The sequence below is a fragment of the Myxocyprinus asiaticus genome, chromosome 47 (genome assembly GCF_019703515.2).
Source record: "Myxocyprinus asiaticus isolate MX2 ecotype Aquarium Trade chromosome 47, UBuf_Myxa_2, whole genome shotgun sequence".
NCBI lineage: Eukaryota > Metazoa > Chordata > Actinopteri > Cypriniformes > Catostomidae > Myxocyprinus > Myxocyprinus asiaticus.
Window position 1 is genome coordinate 29,439,146 of NC_059390.1, and position 22,149 is coordinate 29,461,294.

The 22,149-nt window shown below is 40.5% G+C and overlaps 1 protein-coding gene across 2 annotated transcripts in view; it reads right to left on the minus strand.

The window, feature by feature from the left end:
- LOC127436990 (lysine-specific demethylase 5A-like) overlaps nt 1-22,149 on the minus strand; it is a 77,173-nt gene that overhangs the window by 15,401 nt on the left and 39,623 nt on the right. The window contains exons 14-26 of one of the 2 annotated variants that reach the window (XM_051691548.1): nt 19,846-20,040; nt 19,560-19,741; nt 19,356-19,480; nt 17,686-17,836; nt 17,373-17,493; nt 16,662-17,017; nt 10,586-10,724; nt 10,115-10,294; nt 9,314-10,030; nt 7,164-7,292; nt 6,928-7,072; nt 6,618-6,838; nt 5,137-5,562 (exon numbers count right to left, since the gene is read on the minus strand). In XM_051691548.1, coding sequence (XP_051547508.1) covers nt 5,137-5,562; nt 6,618-6,838; nt 6,928-7,072; nt 7,164-7,292; nt 9,314-10,030; nt 10,115-10,294; nt 10,586-10,724; nt 16,662-17,017; nt 17,373-17,493; nt 17,686-17,836; nt 19,356-19,480; nt 19,560-19,741; nt 19,846-20,040 — 3,087 coding nt within the window. Of the gene's footprint in view, nt 1-5,136; nt 5,563-6,617; nt 6,839-6,927; nt 7,073-7,163; nt 7,293-9,313; nt 10,031-10,114; nt 10,295-10,585; nt 10,725-16,661; nt 17,018-17,372; nt 17,497-17,685; nt 17,837-19,355; nt 19,481-19,559; nt 19,742-19,845; nt 20,041-22,149 lie in introns of both variants that reach the window. The other variant, XM_051691547.1, reaches the window with a different exon arrangement.

Genomic DNA, 22,149 nt, shown 5'->3' on the forward strand with positions numbered 1-22,149 from the left:
TACCAAAATGAAAAGCATCATCTGTATTAAGGAATTATTTTGGATTCAATGGCGATGATGTCGAGCAGAGCGTCATATTGTGTAAGTTATGTTGAACAACTGTTGCTGCACCAGTGTGCAACACCACAAATGTATTCAGCCATCTATAATTCAGCCACAGAGAGCAATACGAGTGTCTTAAAGCAAAGGAGGAAGCACCATGTTCGAGTCTTCGAGACCTGCTACACAGACACCCGTTACCGAATCACTGTTTAGCGCTTCCCCGTATCCAACCTGTTCCCGAAGGCAAATGGAGATAACAAAAACAATCACCTATTTCATTGCAAAAGACCCCAGATTCAAGCTTAAGTACGTCAATGAACAGAGTAGAAGCTGTCAAGATTAGTTTGACGCATCTTTAAAAGTCAAACCATTGTATCTTATTTTTGTTCATTCCTGAAACCTAGAAGTATTAGCAGGCTTGTGATCCTGGTCAAACAGGGTATCTGCGGGTTCAAAGGAATGAAATGTAATACTTTTTTAGACTTTTTAAGGCCAAATAAAAGAAAAATTTAAGACCACTTTCGCAATAATAATAATAAAAAATCCATTAAATAATTCATTAGCTGGTGAATACAAAACCACTGAGACTACTTGGATGTCTCTGGACATGTTTTTTATATTTTATTGTGCATTTATGTGTTTTCTTTTTTTAAATAAGTTAATACTACATTCAAACTCTAAATGAATTCATTAAGAATGCATGTAGCCTAAAGTATGTAGCCTATATTGTGACCCTTCTCTTTAGTCACTTGCTTTCCAGCATGACATGATGTAATAGACCAATGCTTTGGCAATGTCACCGCTTATGTCAAACACGGAAAACCATGCGTAAAAAGTAAACTTTTATCAGACTATGTTGTTGAATAATGATTCTGAGGGCTCTCGCTGTCTGCTGTGGCTTCAAGTCATCAACAGAGCTGACTGGACTGAGGAGATCATTTCAACTCACAACTTTGCAGCAAAAATTTACAGCGAACATGATTACATGTTTGTTATTAACTCATTTCATTATAGTAATTGTATCGCTAAGAATATGTTTGTATTAATGATGGTTTTGTGTCATACTTTTGTTTAATCATCTAATCTGTCAAATCTAACACAACAATCAGCTGGCTTTCTGCCACCACTTACTGCGCATGCGCTGACATTTTTGTAAACAAGAGGATTGGTCTATAGACCTTATTCACAGTAGCGACATGTTTGATTTTTAATGGGAATGGAAACAAGGCTGTGAGGGATAGACTTACAGTCTCTTCAATAGCATGCACGGTATAAAGCTGTAAAAAAATCACATCTAGATTTTCCACTGATTTTTTTTGTCTACTGTGTGGCTTGAAAATATATTTTTTCAATGTTTTGTAAGTGGAACAATCCAAAAACACTTTAAACTGCAGTACAGACCATTGAAGAGACTGTACGTTTATCCCTCACAGCCTCGTTGTCATTCCCATTAAAAATCAAAGATGGCGCTTCTGTGAATAAGGTCTAACATGTGCTGAATAACATTTCTATATATATTGTTTTTTTTTTTTTTTGGCAGATAACATTAACAAATACTTTAACAGGCAGTTAAAGGGCCATTCATTTAAAAATGAAATTTCTGTCATCACTGCTCACCCTCAAGTCAGTATGAATTTTTCTCTGCCATGGAACAAAAAAGGAGATGTTAAGCAAAATGTTTAATCTCATTCACTGTCACTGCATCTTTTCTTCATCCAATGTAAGTGAATGGTGACTGAAACTCCCTAATATCCCCTTTTGATATTCACTGAAATAAGAAAGTCATACAGCTTGGCAACAGCATGAAAGTGATGACAATTTTCATTTTTGTGTGAAATATCTCAAGTAAAAGTCAAAACTCATCAGTCACCTTAAAAATGGCCGTTTAAAATTGTAATGAAAATGTTAACAGATTAAATTATGAAAGAGAACTGTGCTGCATAATTAGTTATGATGTATATTAAAAACAGATTATATACAAATATTAAATATAGATAATATATATTATATATATTATAAATTGTATAATATTTATATAATTATATTATTATTTTTTTGTATATTATAAAAACGTTTTTTTTTATTCAGATGGCAGAGAAAATACCTGTATATGTCAGATGGAGCTCTAGAGAGATGAAGATGAGAGATGTAACAGGTGTAACTCTGCAGCCGAGTAGTTCTGTTGATGTAGAATAAGGAAATGCCACGATTTGAAAGGCGTCAAAAGACCGCTCCAACCTTGTAACTTTGACAGCTTTGTTGATTATAAGCAGGAGCGACAGTATTAGCGCATCGCTCACTTACAGATTCACAGAATAACGGAATTTGCATTTCGGATTAATGGGTTTATGAAGGTTTATACAAGTGTAACTGCGTAAGTTCAGTAAAAATGCGCTCCCCTGCATGCGCTCACACTAAACTCAAGCGTCAGCCATGCCAATGATGGATGCACGAGAGAGAGAGAGAGAGAGAGAGAGAGAGAGAGAAAGATGATTTTAACGGTTTTAAGCATCTCCTCTTTTCACGCCCCAAAATGTATGACTTCAGCAAACTAAATTTAAGACTTCTTGTAATATATTTAAGATATTTAAGACTTTTTATGGCCTTACATTTTTAAAAATAAATGTAAGACTTTTTAAGGACCTGCAGGTACCCTGTCAAAAGACTTGATAAAGCAAAGTCTGTGTATTCTACACAGATTACTGTTGGGCCTCATGTACTCAGATATGAGACAAAGGCAGGCCTACATACAGTCATAAAGCCTGAGGCCTACATACAGCCTGATAACAACCCTGCCAAAATCAAACAAAGGGAGTCCAAAACAGACTACAGATCCCTTGAAGCCTTGCTCACTTTACACCTATGTGTGAAATTCTGAAGGATCGAACTCTTAACTCCTATTGGTTGAGGCGCACAACAGAACGCGTCCCTCAACCATGACGTCATCGGAACTAAAAAAACCTCTGAGATCTTTCTGGGTGTTGCTTCCAGCAACATTATGTGCCTCTATATGCAGCTCTGCTGCTCCCAAGTGTAGCCTCGTTGCCCAAGGGAGTAACGTACGTACCTGAAACTTTGGACATACAATTTCCATCTCACTGGACGAGTTGAGATTTCTCCGTGTTCCACCGAGCACGCTAACGGATCGGAAGAAGACCGCCGAGCAATTCGCGTCTTCACCCTTTTGCCTGCAGAAGTGAAGAAAATTCCTCTTTCTTCTTCAACTTCGCTGTTTTCTCCGCCGACCTGCCGAGAATCAGCTGCCGTACCACCCGCCGACAGAGTGAGGAAACGGCCTCCCGTCATCACCTGAGCTTCGAGGAAGCGAGTCAGAGTCAAATGATGGACGACCACACATTCTACCCACGTCCTCACGTGACTCAAGTAAGAGGTTTATGTCTGGGCAGAGATAGATTATTATAGAGTGTTATTCTTGTGTATGAAGGTTATTGCTTGTACAGTTTACGGACTGCCGAGTCTGCTCACTGCTGCTAATAATACTCAAGGTATTACTGTAACTTACTGTTACCACGAATGAGATTTTCTGTGTTGTCGTCCAACCATGTTGGACTGTTGTGTATTTCCACCATCGTGGGTGAGACCGGCACACTGAGTTTATCCATTAAAGAACCAACAACTGCGGCAGACAGATTTCGAGCCGTTCATCGTGTCTCTGAGTGATAAACTAACAGTTGCCTTCTTAACCACGATCGCTAAAACCAGCTTCGGTGCCGCCACTCTGTTCTCTCTCTCTCGTACTAACCGCACAAACACACAACCCCTCACAAACATACCCGCACACACATTTGGCGAGTAGATAACTTAAAGCTCAGCTTTGTCCCTAAGTTAATGACAAGCGGAGACACACGTTAAACGGGCAGACGCCATTAACCAGTCTCTCCGTCCACAATCACGTGACATACTCTCCACGTGAGCCACGTCCACTATTTTCTGCCCTCCTTCCCTCCTTACACAAACACACATATACATACCCTTCTCTCATGTATTACAGGCTTATTTGCTACCATCTAATCATGTTACTGTTTAGTTTGTAGTTGGAAGTCGAATGTTTATTGACTGCATTGTATTGATTATTAATTGATATTACTGCATTAATAAACTTCGTTATACTTTAAAGAGAAGTGTTTTGGTATTGTTCTGCATGCACCTGTGTCAAGGGGATGTCAGTGCTCGGATTCAAGCCTTCATTGTTTGCCTTTTGAATGTCGATATTCTCCAGATGTCGACTTTCCTAAGAGAACAATCCTATAGTGAGACTGTTATACTGTCTGGTTATTAGTCCCTGATTCCAGGGTGGTGCATATTAATCCTTATTAATATTCTGTTGATTCTGATAATTGATCATTATCTTTGATGATTGTTGAATTTGAAGGATCAATAATCTAGTGTTAATTCTAATCAATGTTCTATTGATTTTAATAATTAATGATTATCTTTGATAATAATTAATATTCTGTTGAATTCGATAATTGATGGTTATCTTTGATAATAACTAATATTCTGTTGAATTCGATAATTGATGGTTATTTTTGATTGTTGATTTAAAGGATTAAAAAGCTAACAGTGATTCTAATCAATGTTCTATTGATTTTAATAATTAATAATTATCTTTGATAATTATAAATTATTGCTAATAACCAAACCCGCTCCTGAACGAAGCGCCAAACATTACCAAACATTAAGAGTTGTTGTCATTTTTAATTACATTATTATGGCATTTGTATTTTTGTTTCATTTTTTTTTTCTTAAGGAGAAACCAAACTAATGTGTAGCTATAGAACAGCAATAAAAGTATTTCAGTAGTTATCAGCTTATTTGTATGTGTATAAAAAATTACGTTATAAAGCATTTCAAAACATCCTTCAATGCGAATTATAATAATCTAAATGAATAATTGCAATTACAATATCAAGGGGAATATTGATCTTTAATGATTTTTGTCATAATCGTGCAGCCCTAACTTAATATCTTATGCCATTCTGCTTCTCAAGTAGATTTTCTTTCTTTTATTAAGGATGTTTAGAAATTTTTACCAGAAAATACGACAAAATATGTCCAGACTTGAGAACTAACCTTATCCTTGCACGGTCGCTGGCAATTCTTGGCTGCACAAACGGCATTCTCGTCATTGGAGTCCTCTGCCCCTGACCAGTCGTACTTTGAGGGAATGTCCAGAATCTTCCTGGTCTTCTTCTCCAGTCCCTCCTTGGAAAACTCAGCCTTGGCGGCAGCTTTTTCCTTCCTCTTGCGCTCCTTCTCCTCTTTAGCGAGGCGTTTGGCAAGCTGCTTAAGTTCGCGGGATTTGTCCGGGTTCAGCTTCAGTTTCTTCTTCTTGGGTTTGAGCTCCAGAACCCGTTTCATGTCTTTACTCTTGGGTCGGCCCTCCACACCGCTCGTGGCCAACAGCAGCTGCTCGGCTCTCTCCAGCTTCCTCTTCCTCTTCTTCTCAACATCTTTAACCTTCAGCTTGATGGGTTTGTCCAGCTGAGCATCTACAGGCTGCAGGAGAATAGAAGAAACAGGGTGTGAGAGGACTGATGTTCAAGATGTCAATGAAATTTATAGAAATGCAATCTGACTTGACTTGACTCCCAAAACTTTGCAGTGTGAACATGTTGAGAAACATCTGAGGCCATGTTCACACTGCAAAGTTTTGGGGAGTCAAGTCAAGTCAAAATGTATTTCTATAGCACATTTAAAAGCAACAGAGTTGCGCCGAAGTGCTGTACAATAAAACATTGAACATATAAAAAGAAAGCATTAAAGGAAAACATGCAGCGTACAAAATATAAACACATTAAATAAAATACAATCAGAAAACTTCAACATAAAACCCTTAAACGAATCTTAATCAAAAGCCAGAGAGAACAAATAAGATTTAAGAGCCGATTTAAAACTGGCTAGTGAAGGAGCAAACCTCACATTTACAGGCAGACTGTTCCAAAGTTTAGGTGCTGCAGCGGAGAAGGCCCGACAACCCTTAGTTTTACAGCGACAACGTGGGACGGTTACGATAAGCTGATTACTAGACCTAAGTGCTCATTGGGGAGAGTAAGGAATCAGAAGTAACAACCATATTTAAATAGGAGTGAATCCCCTAAATTATCATTCTGTATGTGAGTCACTCCTGAACTCACGATGATAGTTAATGAAATCCATAGCTAAATGTTTGTGTCTTGTGGTTGTAAACAAGAAGCACAGACGCTGACTGTTTAATCTGTGTAGCGACATACTGATGGCAATTTAAATTGCAACTGTTATTACAATTAGGCATCAGTGATGTTCATGAACTATATTACTTAGCAAAAGAATTGTCTATTCTGATGATGATTAACAACTACTGTCTTTTATGATATTGCAGTTGTCACAGTTTAGTTAAAGCAGTAAGAATCTCATGATTTGACCACGATTACAGGGTTCTTCAGATCATGCATCTTTGCATTGTGCCTAAGAACATCCCTTGAGCGGTTTACTGCTGTAGTAAACTGCTGCTGACAGAGGTGCTATGATTTATTTGTAATGTGAATGTGGTCAATAAAAAGGGTGCCGCTGACCTCCATGAGCTGCAGGAACTTGTCTTCTGAGGGAGGGTGTGTGGCTTGCAGTATCCTCCAGATGTGCTGTGTCTCATCCAGAGAAACCTCCAGCAGATCTCCCTCCATCATCAGGTCCTCCAGCTGAGCTTTAGCTGCCGCAGACAGCTCCAGCACCGGCGGCTCCAGACTGCGCGGAACAAGCGGCGTTTTCCTCGGCTGCTTGCGTGGAGCGGCCTGATCTGAAGAGGGAAAGAGAAGTAGTCAGCTGTGGTGCTTCTACACTAAAGTACACACTGCGAGGTGTAGACGCATGTACTGTGCGTATTACTCGATGGGCAGGACTTTGAGGCAGATGAGTATGCATGCTCAGCACAGAACGACGGTGTCGTCGGCCACATGTGACTGACCACCTCCTCCGATTTGACTGGAATCTCTTCGTCACAGAATAAATACGGCTTCACTTCTCCTGAATCCTGACACACACAAACACATGAGATGAGAGTGAGATCAGACCGAGAAACTGCATGCAAAACAGTTCCTGAAATTCATAACGGCTCTAAATACCTTGGCATCATATCCATAAGTTTCTCTGATGTCCTCGTCTGAGTCTGTCTCTTCATCATCGTAGTCCATCGAGGCTCGTTGTGATGTGGCCCTGCTGAAACCTGCCTGCTGAAATGTCTGGATGTGACCCTGACAATCACATTACAATCAAAAGTGATGTATTGCCCTTATCATACATAATCCACAGTTCAACAACATACAGTAACCACCTGAATCTCTCTTCCAAAAACTAGCGAGCTGCCTTGCTGTCTATATAGGTCTATTCACGCTGCCCCAGCAAAAAACACACAAACACTGTTCTGTTGTGTTGGGTCAGTGGGTTATCCCTGTTGCTGTCTAGGGCAGTCCGAAAATGACATTATGTTTTCCAACAGCATATTTTACAATGTTTGAAATGTTTCTTTTTGATGGTTGGTGCAGTGTGAATTTTAGATCAAGTCCAGAAATGGACATGAAAAAAGGGAAAACCATCCAAAACTCTTTGAAATTGCAAACTTTGACAGCTAAGATATTAGTGTGGTATTCCTTAAGGCTGCACAACTGATTAAAATTTTAATCGCTATTAGAGTGATTACTAAACCACAAAAGGTGCCGTTTTAAAAATTACAGTCTGCATTCATTGCTTCAGTCAGCACAGCGTGAGTGAGCGGCGCGGCATTATCAGATAATAAATGTCTATCATATTACAATACAAATCGTAAAGCTTGACAAAATGATCCTTTCCCAAATGTTGCCTATGGATGCAGTAAGCTTGAAGCACATCACAGATCAAAGCAATAGTCTGCGACTTATCTGAATCACTGTGGTAAAAGTACAAACAGTGGAGGTTTGTGATTCTCCAATTGATATCCATATGATTTAATATGAAGCATCCACAACTGTCACATCTAAAACACTATTATAAGCATTTAAAGTAAAGCAGAGAGTCTGTTTGTTCATACCTAACATGAGCACAACAGTGAGGGCAGTTATGGTCTGATTAATGTGTATACATGCTGGACAATGTCAAAATACAAATCACATTGCCAAAAAACTGAAGATTTCATACAAAGGTGTACACTGCAGTCTTCAAACACAAAGGACAACTGGCTCAAACAAGGACAGAAAGAGATGTGGAAGTCCCAGATGTACAACTAAACAAGAGGATAAGTACATCAGAGTCTCTAGTTTGAGAAATAGATGCCTCACATGTCCTCCGCTGACAGCTTCATTGAATTCTACCTGCTCAACACCAGTTTCATGTACAACAGTAAAGAGAAGACTCAGGAGTGCAGGCCTTATGGGAAGAATTGCAAAGAAAAAGCCACTTTTGAAACAGAAAATCAAAAAGAAAATGTTAGAGTGGGCAAAGAAACACAGACATTAGACAACAGATAATTGGAAAAGAGTGTTATGGATCTTAACCCCATTGAGCTTTTGTGGGATCAGCTAGACTGTAAGGTGCGTGAGAAGTGCCCGACAAGACAGACACATCTATGGCAAGTGCTACAGGAAGTGTGGGGTGAAATGTCACCTGAGTATCTGGACAAACTGACAGCTAGAATGCCAAGGATCTGCAAAGCTGTCATTGCTGCACGTGGAGGATTTTTTGATGAGAACTCTTTGAAGTAGTTTAAGAAGTTCTGAACATTTTTTTCAAATTGTAATAGTAATTTTTCACTTTATTAATGTCCTGACTATACATTGTGATCAGCTGAATGCCACTTTGGTGAATAAAAGTACCAAGTTCTTTCCATAAGAGCAAAATCAGTACATTATTCCAAACTTTTGGCCGCCAGTGTACATAGCACACACAAATATTGAGTAATATTGTCAAAAAAGAAATGTATGGATGCTTTTTGATACTAAATGAAATATTTTTATTATCAACACTTTCTTCATTGCCTATATTGGATTTTTAGTTTCATTAAGCTTGTTGCAGTGCATTCTGGGGATTGTCTTCTTTACGAAGAATACTGCAAATACTGATGCTGCCTGAGAATTTGGACAAAAGGAGGTATCTTAGAAGGTACTGTATTTTTGAACAGCCTTAACATGGAAGCATGCCTATTATGGCTTAAATGCTGTCTATCTTGGCAGCTCACAAAGTTTTGGAAAAGAGTTAATATGTTACTAGTATTTGAAGTGCACTACAGTAGTTGCACACTTGCCTGCAGGTCAGGGTTGGCTGCTGCCTTCTGCAGCTCTGCATTGATGATCTTCTCTGTCTTTTCTCGAGCAGCGAGCTCCACCATGCGCTGACTGAGCACTGACAGCTTAGCGAGGGCTGAGGAGAGCTCATCGGTGGCGAGGGCTTGCCGAGCACGATCCTGCCAGCCCATGGCTCTCTCAGTCAGGCACTGTAGCGCCTCGCCCTCCGGCAGTCGCACCGGAAGCTTCTGCAGCGACACCAGCAGCGACAGGATGGTTTCCAGTCTCGGCCGCCTGGAACGCTGGCACAATGGGCAAAGAAACTTTGAGTCCTTGCTGGAGCCCTGCCAGCCCGCCACCATCTTCTTCTGAGAGCCGACTTTGGGCAGGGGAACGCAAGCACCGTGGAACCAGTCTTTACAGAGCTCACACTGCAGCATGAAGCCGCTGGCCGTCTTGCGACACAGGCAGAACTTCACCTCCTCAATGCGCTCCACCATCGCCATTTTGGCCAGATTGGCTGCACGGAGCGAATGGATAGCCTCTGCTTCCTGATGTTCTCTGGCTTTGAAGGAGGCCACTACTGCAGCTGGGTCACGGGTTTCCTCCAAACTGTCCTCTAGGTCGCTCAGAGTCTCCAGCTCCAGGCCGCGATCCTTCTCCAGCAGCTCTTTCACACGCTTGCGTTTGCTCTTACTGGTGCCATACACGCCAATGTCAACACGTGGACTGAGAACCTGATAGAGTTCCACACCAGATGAATGAAGAGGAATAACACATTTACTAAACTGTAAAGAGGTGTAGGTGGAGTTGTGCGTTACCTGCAGTAAGGTGTAGGTTGAGTTCTTCTTCAGGAAGGTGCGAGCGGTTCTCTCTCTCCAGGCTCTGGCAGATGCAACCTGTGACTCCACTTGCGGCAGAGCTTCTAGCCTCACAGGGATGGAGCGACCTCTCCCCAACAGACCCTCCAACTGCTCCAGGTAGGCGTAGTTACTGCCGTTCTGTTCATGAAAGCACATAGAAGACACAAGTCACATTACATGGTACAACAACGAACAAACTAAAATTAAACAGATATTGACAAGATTTTGATTACAGTAAATTGAAATGTTGAAAATATCTTTCATTAGGAAAAACACCTAATTATCGGTTTACATATGCAATTAATATTTTAGTCTATGTTTGATTAGAAAAGGCTTTTTTAAATATATATTGTCAAAGAGAACACACATTAAAGTCACTTCATCCAACAAGTCCAACATGTTTTAACCAAATCTGAAACCCAGCGTCACCTGAATGGCTTCCACTTTGGCAGTCCACTCCTTGGCTTTATGTAGAGCGTCTCTGAGGGCGAGCACTTTGGGCAGGTATGCTGGGATATTCTTGGCCTCCATTATGATACTATCCAGTGTGAGTAAACTGTGGCGAGGCCTGTGGAGATGACATTTACAAACCACCATCTGTGCCGCTTGAAATGGTCATACGGGCATCTTATTGCGACATGAATCATGAATGTGCTAAATTGATTTTTTTTAAGATTTCAAAAAAGAATACAACCCAGACATATCAGAGACTATTTCAATGTTGTTTGCTGTTCTTAAAGTCTCACAGGTGACTTCATGCCAGGTGACAGCCTCATCTAGGTCAACAGAACCTATCAATACATCTGTTAGGGCCACAGTTTTCAAACAGGAGGGCACTAGAGCATGTAAGAGGAGGCGCAGAGATTGATGATAAATTCACCAAGTAAAAGATACATAAATACAATAAAAATATATTGTGAAGATAAATGAAAATTATTGGCTTAAGGGATGAGCTTAATGGCATTATAATACTGTTAAGTGTCATGAACACATGCATATCATGCAAGAGTGCATCCATGTACCATTTGAATGCAGGTGCGTGCAAATCTCTAAGCTCACATGCAGATTTCCTTTGCTGTTGCACAAAACGGAGTTAACAGGGAAAACGAGAGGTGGTGGAACATGCTTTTACATAATGAAAGTTGGTGTACAGATGTAACAACATTAAAGAAGGTGTGCTGTCCTAATTTGGAAGCGCTCTTCATAAACTGTAAGCCTTTCTACTCACCGCGGGAGTTTTCCTTGTTTATTCTGGTGAGTTTTTATATTCCTCCACAAACGTGCATGAACGCAGCGCTGCAAAAGCTGGCTGATCACATCACAGACACGGAACAACAATACCCAGACTCAGTTATTATTATTCTGGGAGATTTTAATAAAACTAACCTCACCCGTGAACTGCCAAAATACAGACAGCACATTACATGCCCCACCAGAGACAGGAATACACTGGATCATTGCTACACAACAATAAAGAATGCATATTGCTCTGTCCAAAGAGCAGCTTTGGGACTCTCTGATTACTGTCTGGTTCAACTCCTTCCAACCTACAGGCAGAAACTAAAATCAGCTAAACCTGTAGTAAAGACTGTAAAAAGACGGACCAATGAAGCAGAGCTGGAACTACTAGCCTACTTTAACTGCACTAATTGGAGTGTATTTGAGGCTGCAGAAATCAATCTGGACAAACTCACAGATATTGTGACATATCAGTTTCTGTGAGAATATGTGCATTCCTACTAGGACTTATTTAATGTACAGCAATGACAAACCATGGTTTACAGCAGAACTCGGGCAGCTTCATCAGGCCAAAGAGGATGCTTACAGAAGTGGGGATAAAATCTTGTACAATCAGGCCAGGAACACACTGAATAAGGAAATCAGAGTGGCTAAAAGAAGCTATTCTGATAAACTGAAAAACATGTTTTCAGCTAATGACCCTGCATCAGTGTGGAGCGGCCTGAAAGACATTACTAACTTCAAGAGACCTTTCCCCAACACTGTAGAGAACCAACAACTGGCTGACGACTTGAATGTGTTCTACTGTAGATTTGAAAGGCCCAGTCTCACACCCCACACCCACTCTGACCTTCACTTCACACAAACATCAACTCCTCCTGCAACCCCCCTGCTCCCCCCTCCTGCTACTCAACCTGCACTTAAGATCTGTAAAGAGGATGTGTGCCGTGTCTTCCAGAAACAAAAGACAAGGAAAGCACAGGGCCCAGATGGTGTTTCACCCACTTGTCTAAAATCCTGTGCTGACCAGCTGGCCCCCATCTTCACACAGATCTTCAATAGATCACTGGAGCAGTGTGACGTTCCCTACTGTTTCAAACACTCCACCATCATTCCTGTCCCAAAGAAACCCAAAATCACAGGATTCAATGACTACAGACCCGTCGCTCTGATGTCTGTGGTCATGAAGTCATTTGAGACACTGGTGTTGGCCCACCTTAAGGACATCACTCGACCCTTTCTAGATCCCCATCAATTTGCCTATCGAGCAAACAGGTCTGTGGATGCAGTCAACATGGGATTGCATCATATCCTGCAACATCTGGACAGACCAGGGACATATGCAAGGATCCTTTTTGTGGACTTCAGTTCAGATTTCAACACCATCATCCCAGCTATTCTCCAGACTAAATTACACCAACTCTCTGTTCCTACGTCTATCTGTCAGTGGATCACCAACTTTCTGACGGACAGGCAGCAGCTAGTGAGACTGGGGAAATTCACTTCCAGCACCTGTATGATCAGCACTGGTGCCCCCCAGGGTTGTGTGCTCTCCCCACTACTCTTCTCCCTGTACACAAATGACTGCACTTCCAAGGACCCCTCTGTCAAGCTCCTGAAGTTTACAGACGACACTAATGACATCGGCCTCATCCAAGATGACAATGAGTCTGTATACAGAAGGGAGGTTAAACAGCTGGCTCATTGGTGCAGTAAAAACAACCTGGAGCTGAACATGCTCAAAACAGTGGAGATGATAGTGGACTTTAGGAGGAACACCCCAACATTGACCCTGCTCACCATTCTAAACAGCACTGTGGCAGCAGTGAGTCATTCAGGTTCCTGGGCACTACCATCTCACAGGACCTGAAGTGGGACACCCACATTGACTCCATTGTGAAAAAGGCCCAGCAGAGGTTGTACTTCCTTCACGAGCTGAGGAAGTTCAACCTGCCACAGGCACTGCTGATACAGTTCTGCTCAGCAGTCATTGAGTCTGTCCTCTGCACTTCAATAGCTGTCTGGTTTGGTTCACCAATCAAATCAGATATCAGAAGACTACAAAGGACAGTTTGGAGTGCTGAGAGGATTACTGGTTGCCCCCTGCCCTCTCTTCAAAAACTGTACACTTCTAGAGTGAGGAAAAGGGCTGGAAAAATCACTCTGGACCCCGCTCACCCAGCCCACTTCCTTTTTGAACTGTTGCCTTCTGGACGGCACTACAGAGCACCGAGCACCAGAACTGTCAGGCACAGGAACAGTTTTTTCCCTCAAGCTATCCATCTCATGAACAATTAAAACTGCCCCACTGAGCAATAATTATGTGCAATACACAGCTTAGTCTATTTATATTCATCCTACTTCTTCTGTCATACATTTCCTTGCATCTGGATATAACAGATTTGTATTTGTATATACGTATATATTGTCTTATTGTTTATTTCTATATATACTTATATTTTCTATTCAATTTTATTTTTATTCTATATTTTTATTATTATCTATGTCTTGTTGCTGTATTGTTTGTGCACTGGAAGCTTCTGTCACAAAGACAAATTCCTTGTATTTGTAAGCATAATTCGCAATAAAACTCATTCTGATTCTGAACTGGACATGTGCGCTCACATATATGCTGCTCTATGAAATCTCCCTGCTCTCGCTCAAAGAGAAAATCATTTCCAAATAATAATAAAAAAAACAAAAAAACAATGTAAACAATGACTTCCTGACTCCTCCTCCACATGACGCGTGACCTTACCAACGAGCTTACCTCATCCCTCTTATGAGTGCACGTCACAGAGATGTATGGAAGCGAACATTTGTAGTTAAAAAGTATATAAGTATGGTTTTGTTTCTCAAAATAATCAATCGTTTGCGTTCAGAAGAACTTTATTTGTCGACTGGAGTCATGTGGATTATATTAATGCACCCTGTTTATGCATTTTGGACCATCAAGAAATGGAGTACATTCACTTGCATTGTTTAGAGGAGGAGGCCTGAAATGAAATCCTAAAAATCTTAAATTCTGTTTTGATGAAGAAAGAAACTCAGATACATCTTGGATGGCCTAATAATCAGTAAATTATCAGCAAATTTTCATTTTTGGGTGACCTATTCCTTTAAGGGACGAGCTTAATAAACCGTAGCTCTATGGCGTTATAATACTTTTAAGTGTCATGGACACAGGCATATCATGCATCCATGTACCGTTTGGGTGCGGGCGCGTGCAAATCTCTCAGCTCACATGCAGATTTCTTTCACTCTTGCACAAAACTGGACACGCGCTCTCACATAGTATATGCTGCTCTATGAAATCTCCCTGCTCTCGCCCAGAGAGTGCGGGTGCACACTTAAACCGTGTCATGTGCACTCGTGAATCTATTATAAAACCATATAGCTCTGCCTCTGTTCATTTGTCATAATGTCTCCATTATGACGAGTTCAAATATAATTTAAATATAATTTAATTAATATGTTCAAAATATTTATATCGGGTCAATGTGTCTTCATGTGTTTGACAAGTGCAGTTTCACATAGAGACAGAGACTGGCTCATGTGATGCGAGTTTATTACAAATATAGGCTAAAAACAGCCAAGTAATCGCACTGTCATGAGGACAAACGTATTTGTAATAAAAATAATACAGAATACGGTTTCATATTATTAATAGAAATATTTATAGCCGTTACTCACGCAAGCATTACCAAATGAGTCTGTCAGACTAAAAATGGTTCAAGGAATGAAAACCAGAAATGAACAGAATTTTTTGCCGAACGTAATCAAAAATGGGAACGAAGTCATTTTCAATAGTTCCAGAGTGAAAACGTTATTTTTAAATGCTGGTAACAGGTATAACTGGTTAATTTTGTCCTGATAATTTTTTCATGAAACCAAAGACCAAAGGGTTTATCACAGTAAATTTTAGAAACTACATCACTACATGTTGCCTGAAAAAATAAAACGTGCTTTGATCCTGAATGCTGCATCACAATTTCTTTGCCTAATTGCCCGTTGAGGATGTCACATTCTCTGAGTGAAAACCTTTTTAACAACTATGAATAATTACTACATATACATGCACTGCTAATCCAGATACAAGGAAAACATTATTAGAGGTAAAAAAGTACTTTTCTCAGTTGTTTACAAGTCTTCACTGAATTGTTGTTAGATATGATGCATTAATACAGATTTGGTGTTGTCAGGTTTTGACTGAGAAGCAAAAAAAAAAAAAAAAAAAAAACTTTCTACTTGAATTAACTGTATGCTTATGATTTCTATGGTGATAAATCCACCACACAGGAAAAAAATTAATTGCTTATTTTCATTTATTTTGGGGAGGCAAGTGTCTTATTTTGGGGTTGTTTTTCCAGAGCGGGTTGCTTGTTTCTCTTGTGAGATCTGGCAAAACTACAATTGGTATTTCTTCCACCCCTTAGAGAAGAGTACTGTCATTTTAAAAAGAACATTATTAACCATTCTTTTATTTTGTTCTAACCAGTAACCATTTGGAAAGGAGACATTTTGTTTTAGTCCCTGGTTACATGGAATTTGAGGTTATTGATCATCATTGGTGAATTGCTCCAATACCTGAAATATTATGAATTTTGATAATAAAACACCTGCTAAAACTTCAAATAAGTGGAAAGAATGTGCTGTTTTCAGTGGAAGAAAGATTTTTGACATAATATTTATTTTCTTGGCTATTGTATAAGCCTATGCAATATTATTTTATGTATATAAATCTGCAAAGAAAAAAGAAAGGAGTTGGGGGGGGGGGGGCAGTCTCAACTCAAGCCCCTTTCAGCTCTCAACTGAAGCCCCCACTGGCTCAGCTGACAGTTATTTTCCATGGCAACACGGAATGTAAACAAAAGTTAGCCTAGGGGTGTGCTGTGAACATTTTGCTCTTAAATTAGATCTGATTTGACTAATCAAAGTTTTTATGCAACTGACTGAAAAATGAAGACCAACATTTTCGACGACTAACTAGTAAGACTAGTCTAAAACAGCCCCTGACATTCTCATTGGTCATAAGATGCATACGTCAGACTGTGTTAAAACTCTACTTTTGGACAGTGACGGATCACTCCTTATGAAACCCTATGCTCTTGTTGAAATCAATTGATTATCAGCATTCTCTAATCCAGTGTTAAATCTTTAGTGTGTTAAGAATAATAACCCTTCAGCTTTTGGTGTGCAAAATAGTAAGAATGTTAATGGGAGACTTTAGGTCAGATTATGATGATGAAGACTGCAGGACTGTTACCTTGCCTGCAGGCATGCTCGCGCTCGCTCCTCCCAGTGCTCTGACACCGTCAGCAGCTCCTGCAGTTCCGCCATGGCCTTCTCGACAGCGTGATGAGGAGCCAGACCCACGCCCGAGTCAATGAGGCGCTTCATGAGCTCCAGTGTCACACGCTGCGGCTCCATCAGAGTGAGCCGCACCTCGTCCAGCCAGCGCGCCTGCTGCAACTCCTGCTTAAGTCTCGGCAGCTCTGGCAGCTCCACATCCAGACCCGAGCCCAGATCCACCAGTGCCTGCAGCTTACTGGAGTCAGGAGTCACGTCTGCTAGAGCCAACTGTGCACGCTCGTGAAAGTCCTCCACATTCTCCAGCAATTCCTGCGTCAGAGAATAACAATGATGAGTCTCCTCCTTAAAAGCATGATAAATCTATCTGTCTATCTATTCATTTCATTTTCAGAGCAAATACATATCAAGATATATATTGTTAAAAGGCTGAAGAATTCTACCACGTAAAAATAATAAAATACTAATACTATTAATAAAAAATAAAAAAAATACTACCAATAATATTTTTAGCAATATCAACCTATCTATGGACTATCCATCCATGGAAACCACAGTATGCTGTAAGATTTAAATAGTCAGCTGTAAATATCAAAGGTGCAGTATGTTGTTTGTCTGAAATGGCCAAAGTGGTGCTGACGTAAAAGTGGAAGGTCTGACAACTGACTTTGACGTTTCGAGCCTGACTGATGACGCAGGGCAGACGGTACAACTGCTCCACAAACACTTTCAACTCCTCCACGCTCAGTTTACTGCGAACTCGCTGCATGCTGCTGTCAGGATGTTCTCTTCTTAAAACACAAAAAACAAATGACCACTTGTGATCGGATCACCCAATACACGTTAACAGCAGTTGTAAACAGCTTCTAAATCACTTTGTGTTTCAGTGAAATGTCAACATCTGTGAAATCTACTGAAATATTTTCATATTTATCTTTATTCTACCAAGCACTGTACTGATGATGTCATAAATGACTTACTTGTATGGGTGTTTGTGGCTGAGCAATAGTTGAGCCACAGATGAACATGTCTCTGCTTCTTTCACTGAGTCTCTGAGACTGCGGAACAGACTGTCCTCGGGGTACTTCCGATCTTCAGCATCCTCCAGCAGAACTTTCAGCTCAATAAGATCTGTTAAAACACCAATCATCTGTTTAAAATGTAAGAATGTATGACACGTAGTTAAGGCCATGTCCACATTAAACTGTTTTCATTTGAAAACTCCATTTCAGGTTCCCTAATGTCATCGTTTTCCAAATATGCGTTTGGCATGAAAAGAGAGTGTTAATGAAAGTCTTGGCTTTTGGAGGTGAAAAACACTGTCCTAATGTTGATGAGAGGTGAAAATGTAGCAAAATCAATGCATTAAAACGGATTTGTGTGGACGTTGCCTGAAGCAGCGATTTCCAAACAGTAGTATATGTACCCAATAGGGTCCTTGAAAATACTTTGATCTTGCTTTGTTAAACCAATAAAACACATCTTACATATAAGATCAATCAATAGAATAAAACTACTAAAACACTACTAACAGATTAAAACAAAATGTATCTAATTTGTAAGGTTATTTTTTAAGAAATTAAATTATGTTTGTGTGTTTTGTGTGAATAACATTCATAGCAGAATATAAATTATACTTGCTTAGTCTGTTTTTCACCCACAGTGTTGATTTATAATAGTGTTTAAGAATATAAATAACAATGCATTATTATTAATAATAATAATAATAATAATAATAATAATAATATAATGTTAATGATGTGTTAAAGGGAACACATTTTTCATTTTATGTTTATAAAGGGGTAATTGAACCATACTGATGGGGGGCTGTGGGAGTATACAAGGCTGACAAGGCTGTGGGAGTACACAAGACTGACGGACTGTAGGGGTACAAAAGACTGACGGGGCTGTGGAGGTACATAAGATTGATGGGGCTGTGGAGGTACACAAGACTGACGGGACTGTGGGGGAACACAAGACTGACGGGACTGTGGGGGAACACAAGACTGACGGGACTGTGGGGGAACACAAGACTGACGGACTCTGTGGGGGAACACAAGACTGACGGGACTGTGGAGGTACACAAGACTGACGGGACTGTGGGGAACACAAGACTGATGGGACTGTGGGGATACAAAGGACTGATGGGGCTGTGGGGGTACAAAAGACTGACAGGGCTGTGGGGGTACATAAGATTGAAGGGGCTGTGGGGGTACACAAGACTGACGGGGCTGTGGGGGAACACAAGACTGATGGGGTTGTAGGGGTTCAAAAGACTGACGGGGCTGTGGAGGTACACAAGACTGATGGGGCTGTGGGGGTGCACAAGACAGACGGACTGTGGGGGAACACAAGACTGATGGGGCTACAGGAGTCCAGAAGACTAACGGGGCTGCGGGGGTACATAATAATGAGGGGGCTGTGGGGATACATAATAACGAGGGGGTTCTGGAGGTACAAAAATATTGTTGGGCTATGTGGGTACAAAGACTGACAGGGCTGCAGGATTTCAAAAGACTGACGGGTATGCTGGAGTCCAGAAGACTGATGGGGGTACATACTGTAAGAATGAGGGAGCTATGGAGGTACACAAGACAAAAAAGGTTAAAAAAATACTGGACTAAAGCAGCCACTCTTCATTGTGCCCAACCTTTCTTGCTCTTAATATCAGCGGCCAGTGCTTCAGTGACTCTCTTTGCCCAAGTGTCGTAAGATTGAGCACGTGACTTCACACCATAGAGCATTGTGGGAAACTCATCCTGATTGTATCTGTACCTGTAACACACATCACACATTAAATAAAAGCAATGTGTAAATGACATGTCAGTGCTAATGTAGAGTTGTGCAGTCTTACCGCACACTTTTGTTGCTCGCCACACAGCAGCAAAGCTCAGCTGCGTGGTGCAGACACACCAGACGCTCCGGGCTGCAGCTGCAGGTAACAGCAGACAGGAAACAGGTGGTCTTACACCTCCAACACTGGCGCTCATCATCAGGCAGCAGTTCAAACACCTCCTGCTCTGAGGACAGTACACCCTGAAGGACAGGAAGTTAAGAAATTTTCCACCCATGCAGATAAAAATGCAGCTGAAAAATTTATAAACATATTTATCTCAGTTTTTCAGTGAGTGATCTCTCACCATCTCCTGCACGGCTGCTCTCAGTCTCGTCTCCTCCTCCATCATGTAGGCGAGCTCTCTGACTACTGCTGCGGCCAACTCCACATCTAGACTGTCGGGATCAGCGGCCATCTTACACACCAGCTCCTCGTGCGAGAACACGCAGTATCTCTGCAGACGCCGGTAATGTGCCACACACTGACGCCCGATGGGCAACTATAAATTCAAATAAACCTGTGTCATAATGTAGACATGTAGGCCAGACAAAACGAATGTCTACAAACACTTACAAATGCAGAGCTGCACTAAAAAGCTACAACTTTAAAACACCTGAGTTTTGTCAAGTTACAGTATTTCTTTCATTCAAAAGGCTTCATTATGATTTTACCATAGCTGTGCTACTTTCATATCTCTCATATTACTCTGTGCTTTCTTCTCACATAACAAAATCATTGACACTCAAATCAATATATGATAACGTACAGTCATTCTTCGCTTCACGCCAGGATGGTGATTAGGTTTCACTTGTGATGACTAGATGACTGTACATTTTCCATTATTTCACGGTTCTATCCAATAATACCTTGTGATAGGTCAATCCTGTAATCTAGCGGTCTGATATATCTGAATAACAACTGCACATCTGGGGATAAAATTATATATCAGACTGGCCATCAGGGTATTGCGAGTCATCTTTCCTACTTCTATTCTTTCTTTTTCTTTCTTTCCTTTTTTAATGCCATGCCAGCTTCTTTGGCTATATTCATGGCAAGAGCCAGTTTAGTTATTCATGAGTAAAATTAAAAAAGATGTTTAAGATTAATTTTTTCTAAAAACCTTAAAACTAAATTTGGATTTACTTGGTTAAAACCTTTTCAAAAGTGTCAACAGAATAATATAGGGTCCTCAAGTGTGTAGAAGCATTACAGTCCAATAAGACATGATTAATGGATAGTGGGCTCTGACAGGATGGGCACTTCGGTGAATTTTCTCCAGATAGTAAAAATTGGTGTGTGTGCCTTGCGTGTCCTATCCAGCATCGAGTGTAAGTGACTTGATCCCAATGATTATTAAAAGGGAATAAGTGTCTTGTCCCAACAACAGGATTTATTTCCCGTAATTTGTTGGTTAAACATTGATCCCATTCTGACTGCCATTTGTTTTTAGTGTATACGTTTAATGTTGGTTTTAGGTCTGTGAATGGAATAGAGCATTTTACTGGTTCTGAGGATAATGCTTCTTTGGCAGCTCTATCTGCTTTTTCATTTCCAGAGATTCCCGAGTGGCCAGGTACCCAGCAGAAAATAATACTAAAATTCTTTGATTCCAGAGATGACACTTTGTTTAAAATCTTCACGATTGTTGGGTGATCGGTTCTTATAGACTCCAATGCTTCCAGACATGATTTGAATCAGTTATCATTAAAAAAGATTTCTGTGAAACAATCTCAATGAACTTCAGTGCTATTAATAAAGCATTTGCCTCTGCAGTAAAAACTGAACTTTGGTCGGGGATGCGGATGCCTTGACACCGTTGACTTGTTGCAAAGGCTGCTGCCACTTGATTTCCAGATTTGGATCCATCTGTATATATTGGGATATGTTGTGGGAACACTGCTCTTATATCCAGGAATTGTTTGTAAAATTCATTCGGATGAGTTTTTTATTTTTGGTTTCTCGTTAAATCCAGATGGATTTTGGGCTTTTTGAGATCCCATGGGGGGATTTCGCCAAAACGTGTCTGCTCCAAAGTTTAGATCCACTTTCAGATTCTCCAGATGGGTTATTACACGTAGGCCAAATGGACGAATGTGACTTGGTTTTCTTTCATATAGTATTGAATATTAAGTTGAGAAAACTGCTGGATTGGCTGGATTTCTTTATTTGTTTTCAGTTTGATTGCATATTGTAGGGTCAGCTTTAGGCATCTGATTTCCAAGGAAGGTTCATTGGCTTCCACATATAAACTTTGAATTGGTGATGTTCTGTATGCTCCTAAGGCCAGTTGAATACCTTGGTGGGGAACAGTATCTAGAAGTAGTATATATGATCTCCTGGCTGATCCATAAATGATGCTTCCATAGTCCAGCTTTGAGCGAATCAAGGTTCTGTACAGATTCACAAGAGTTGAACTGTATGCTCCACATTTGGTTTTGGATAAAACCTTTAAAACATTCATAGCTTTAAAACATTTATTTTTCAATAATTGAATATGAGGGATAAAAGACAGCTTGCTATCAAAGTTGATACCAAGGAAGCTGTTCTCTTTAACAACTTTGATGGGAACTCCATCCATAAACAGCTCTTGTTCATTGTGCAATGAATG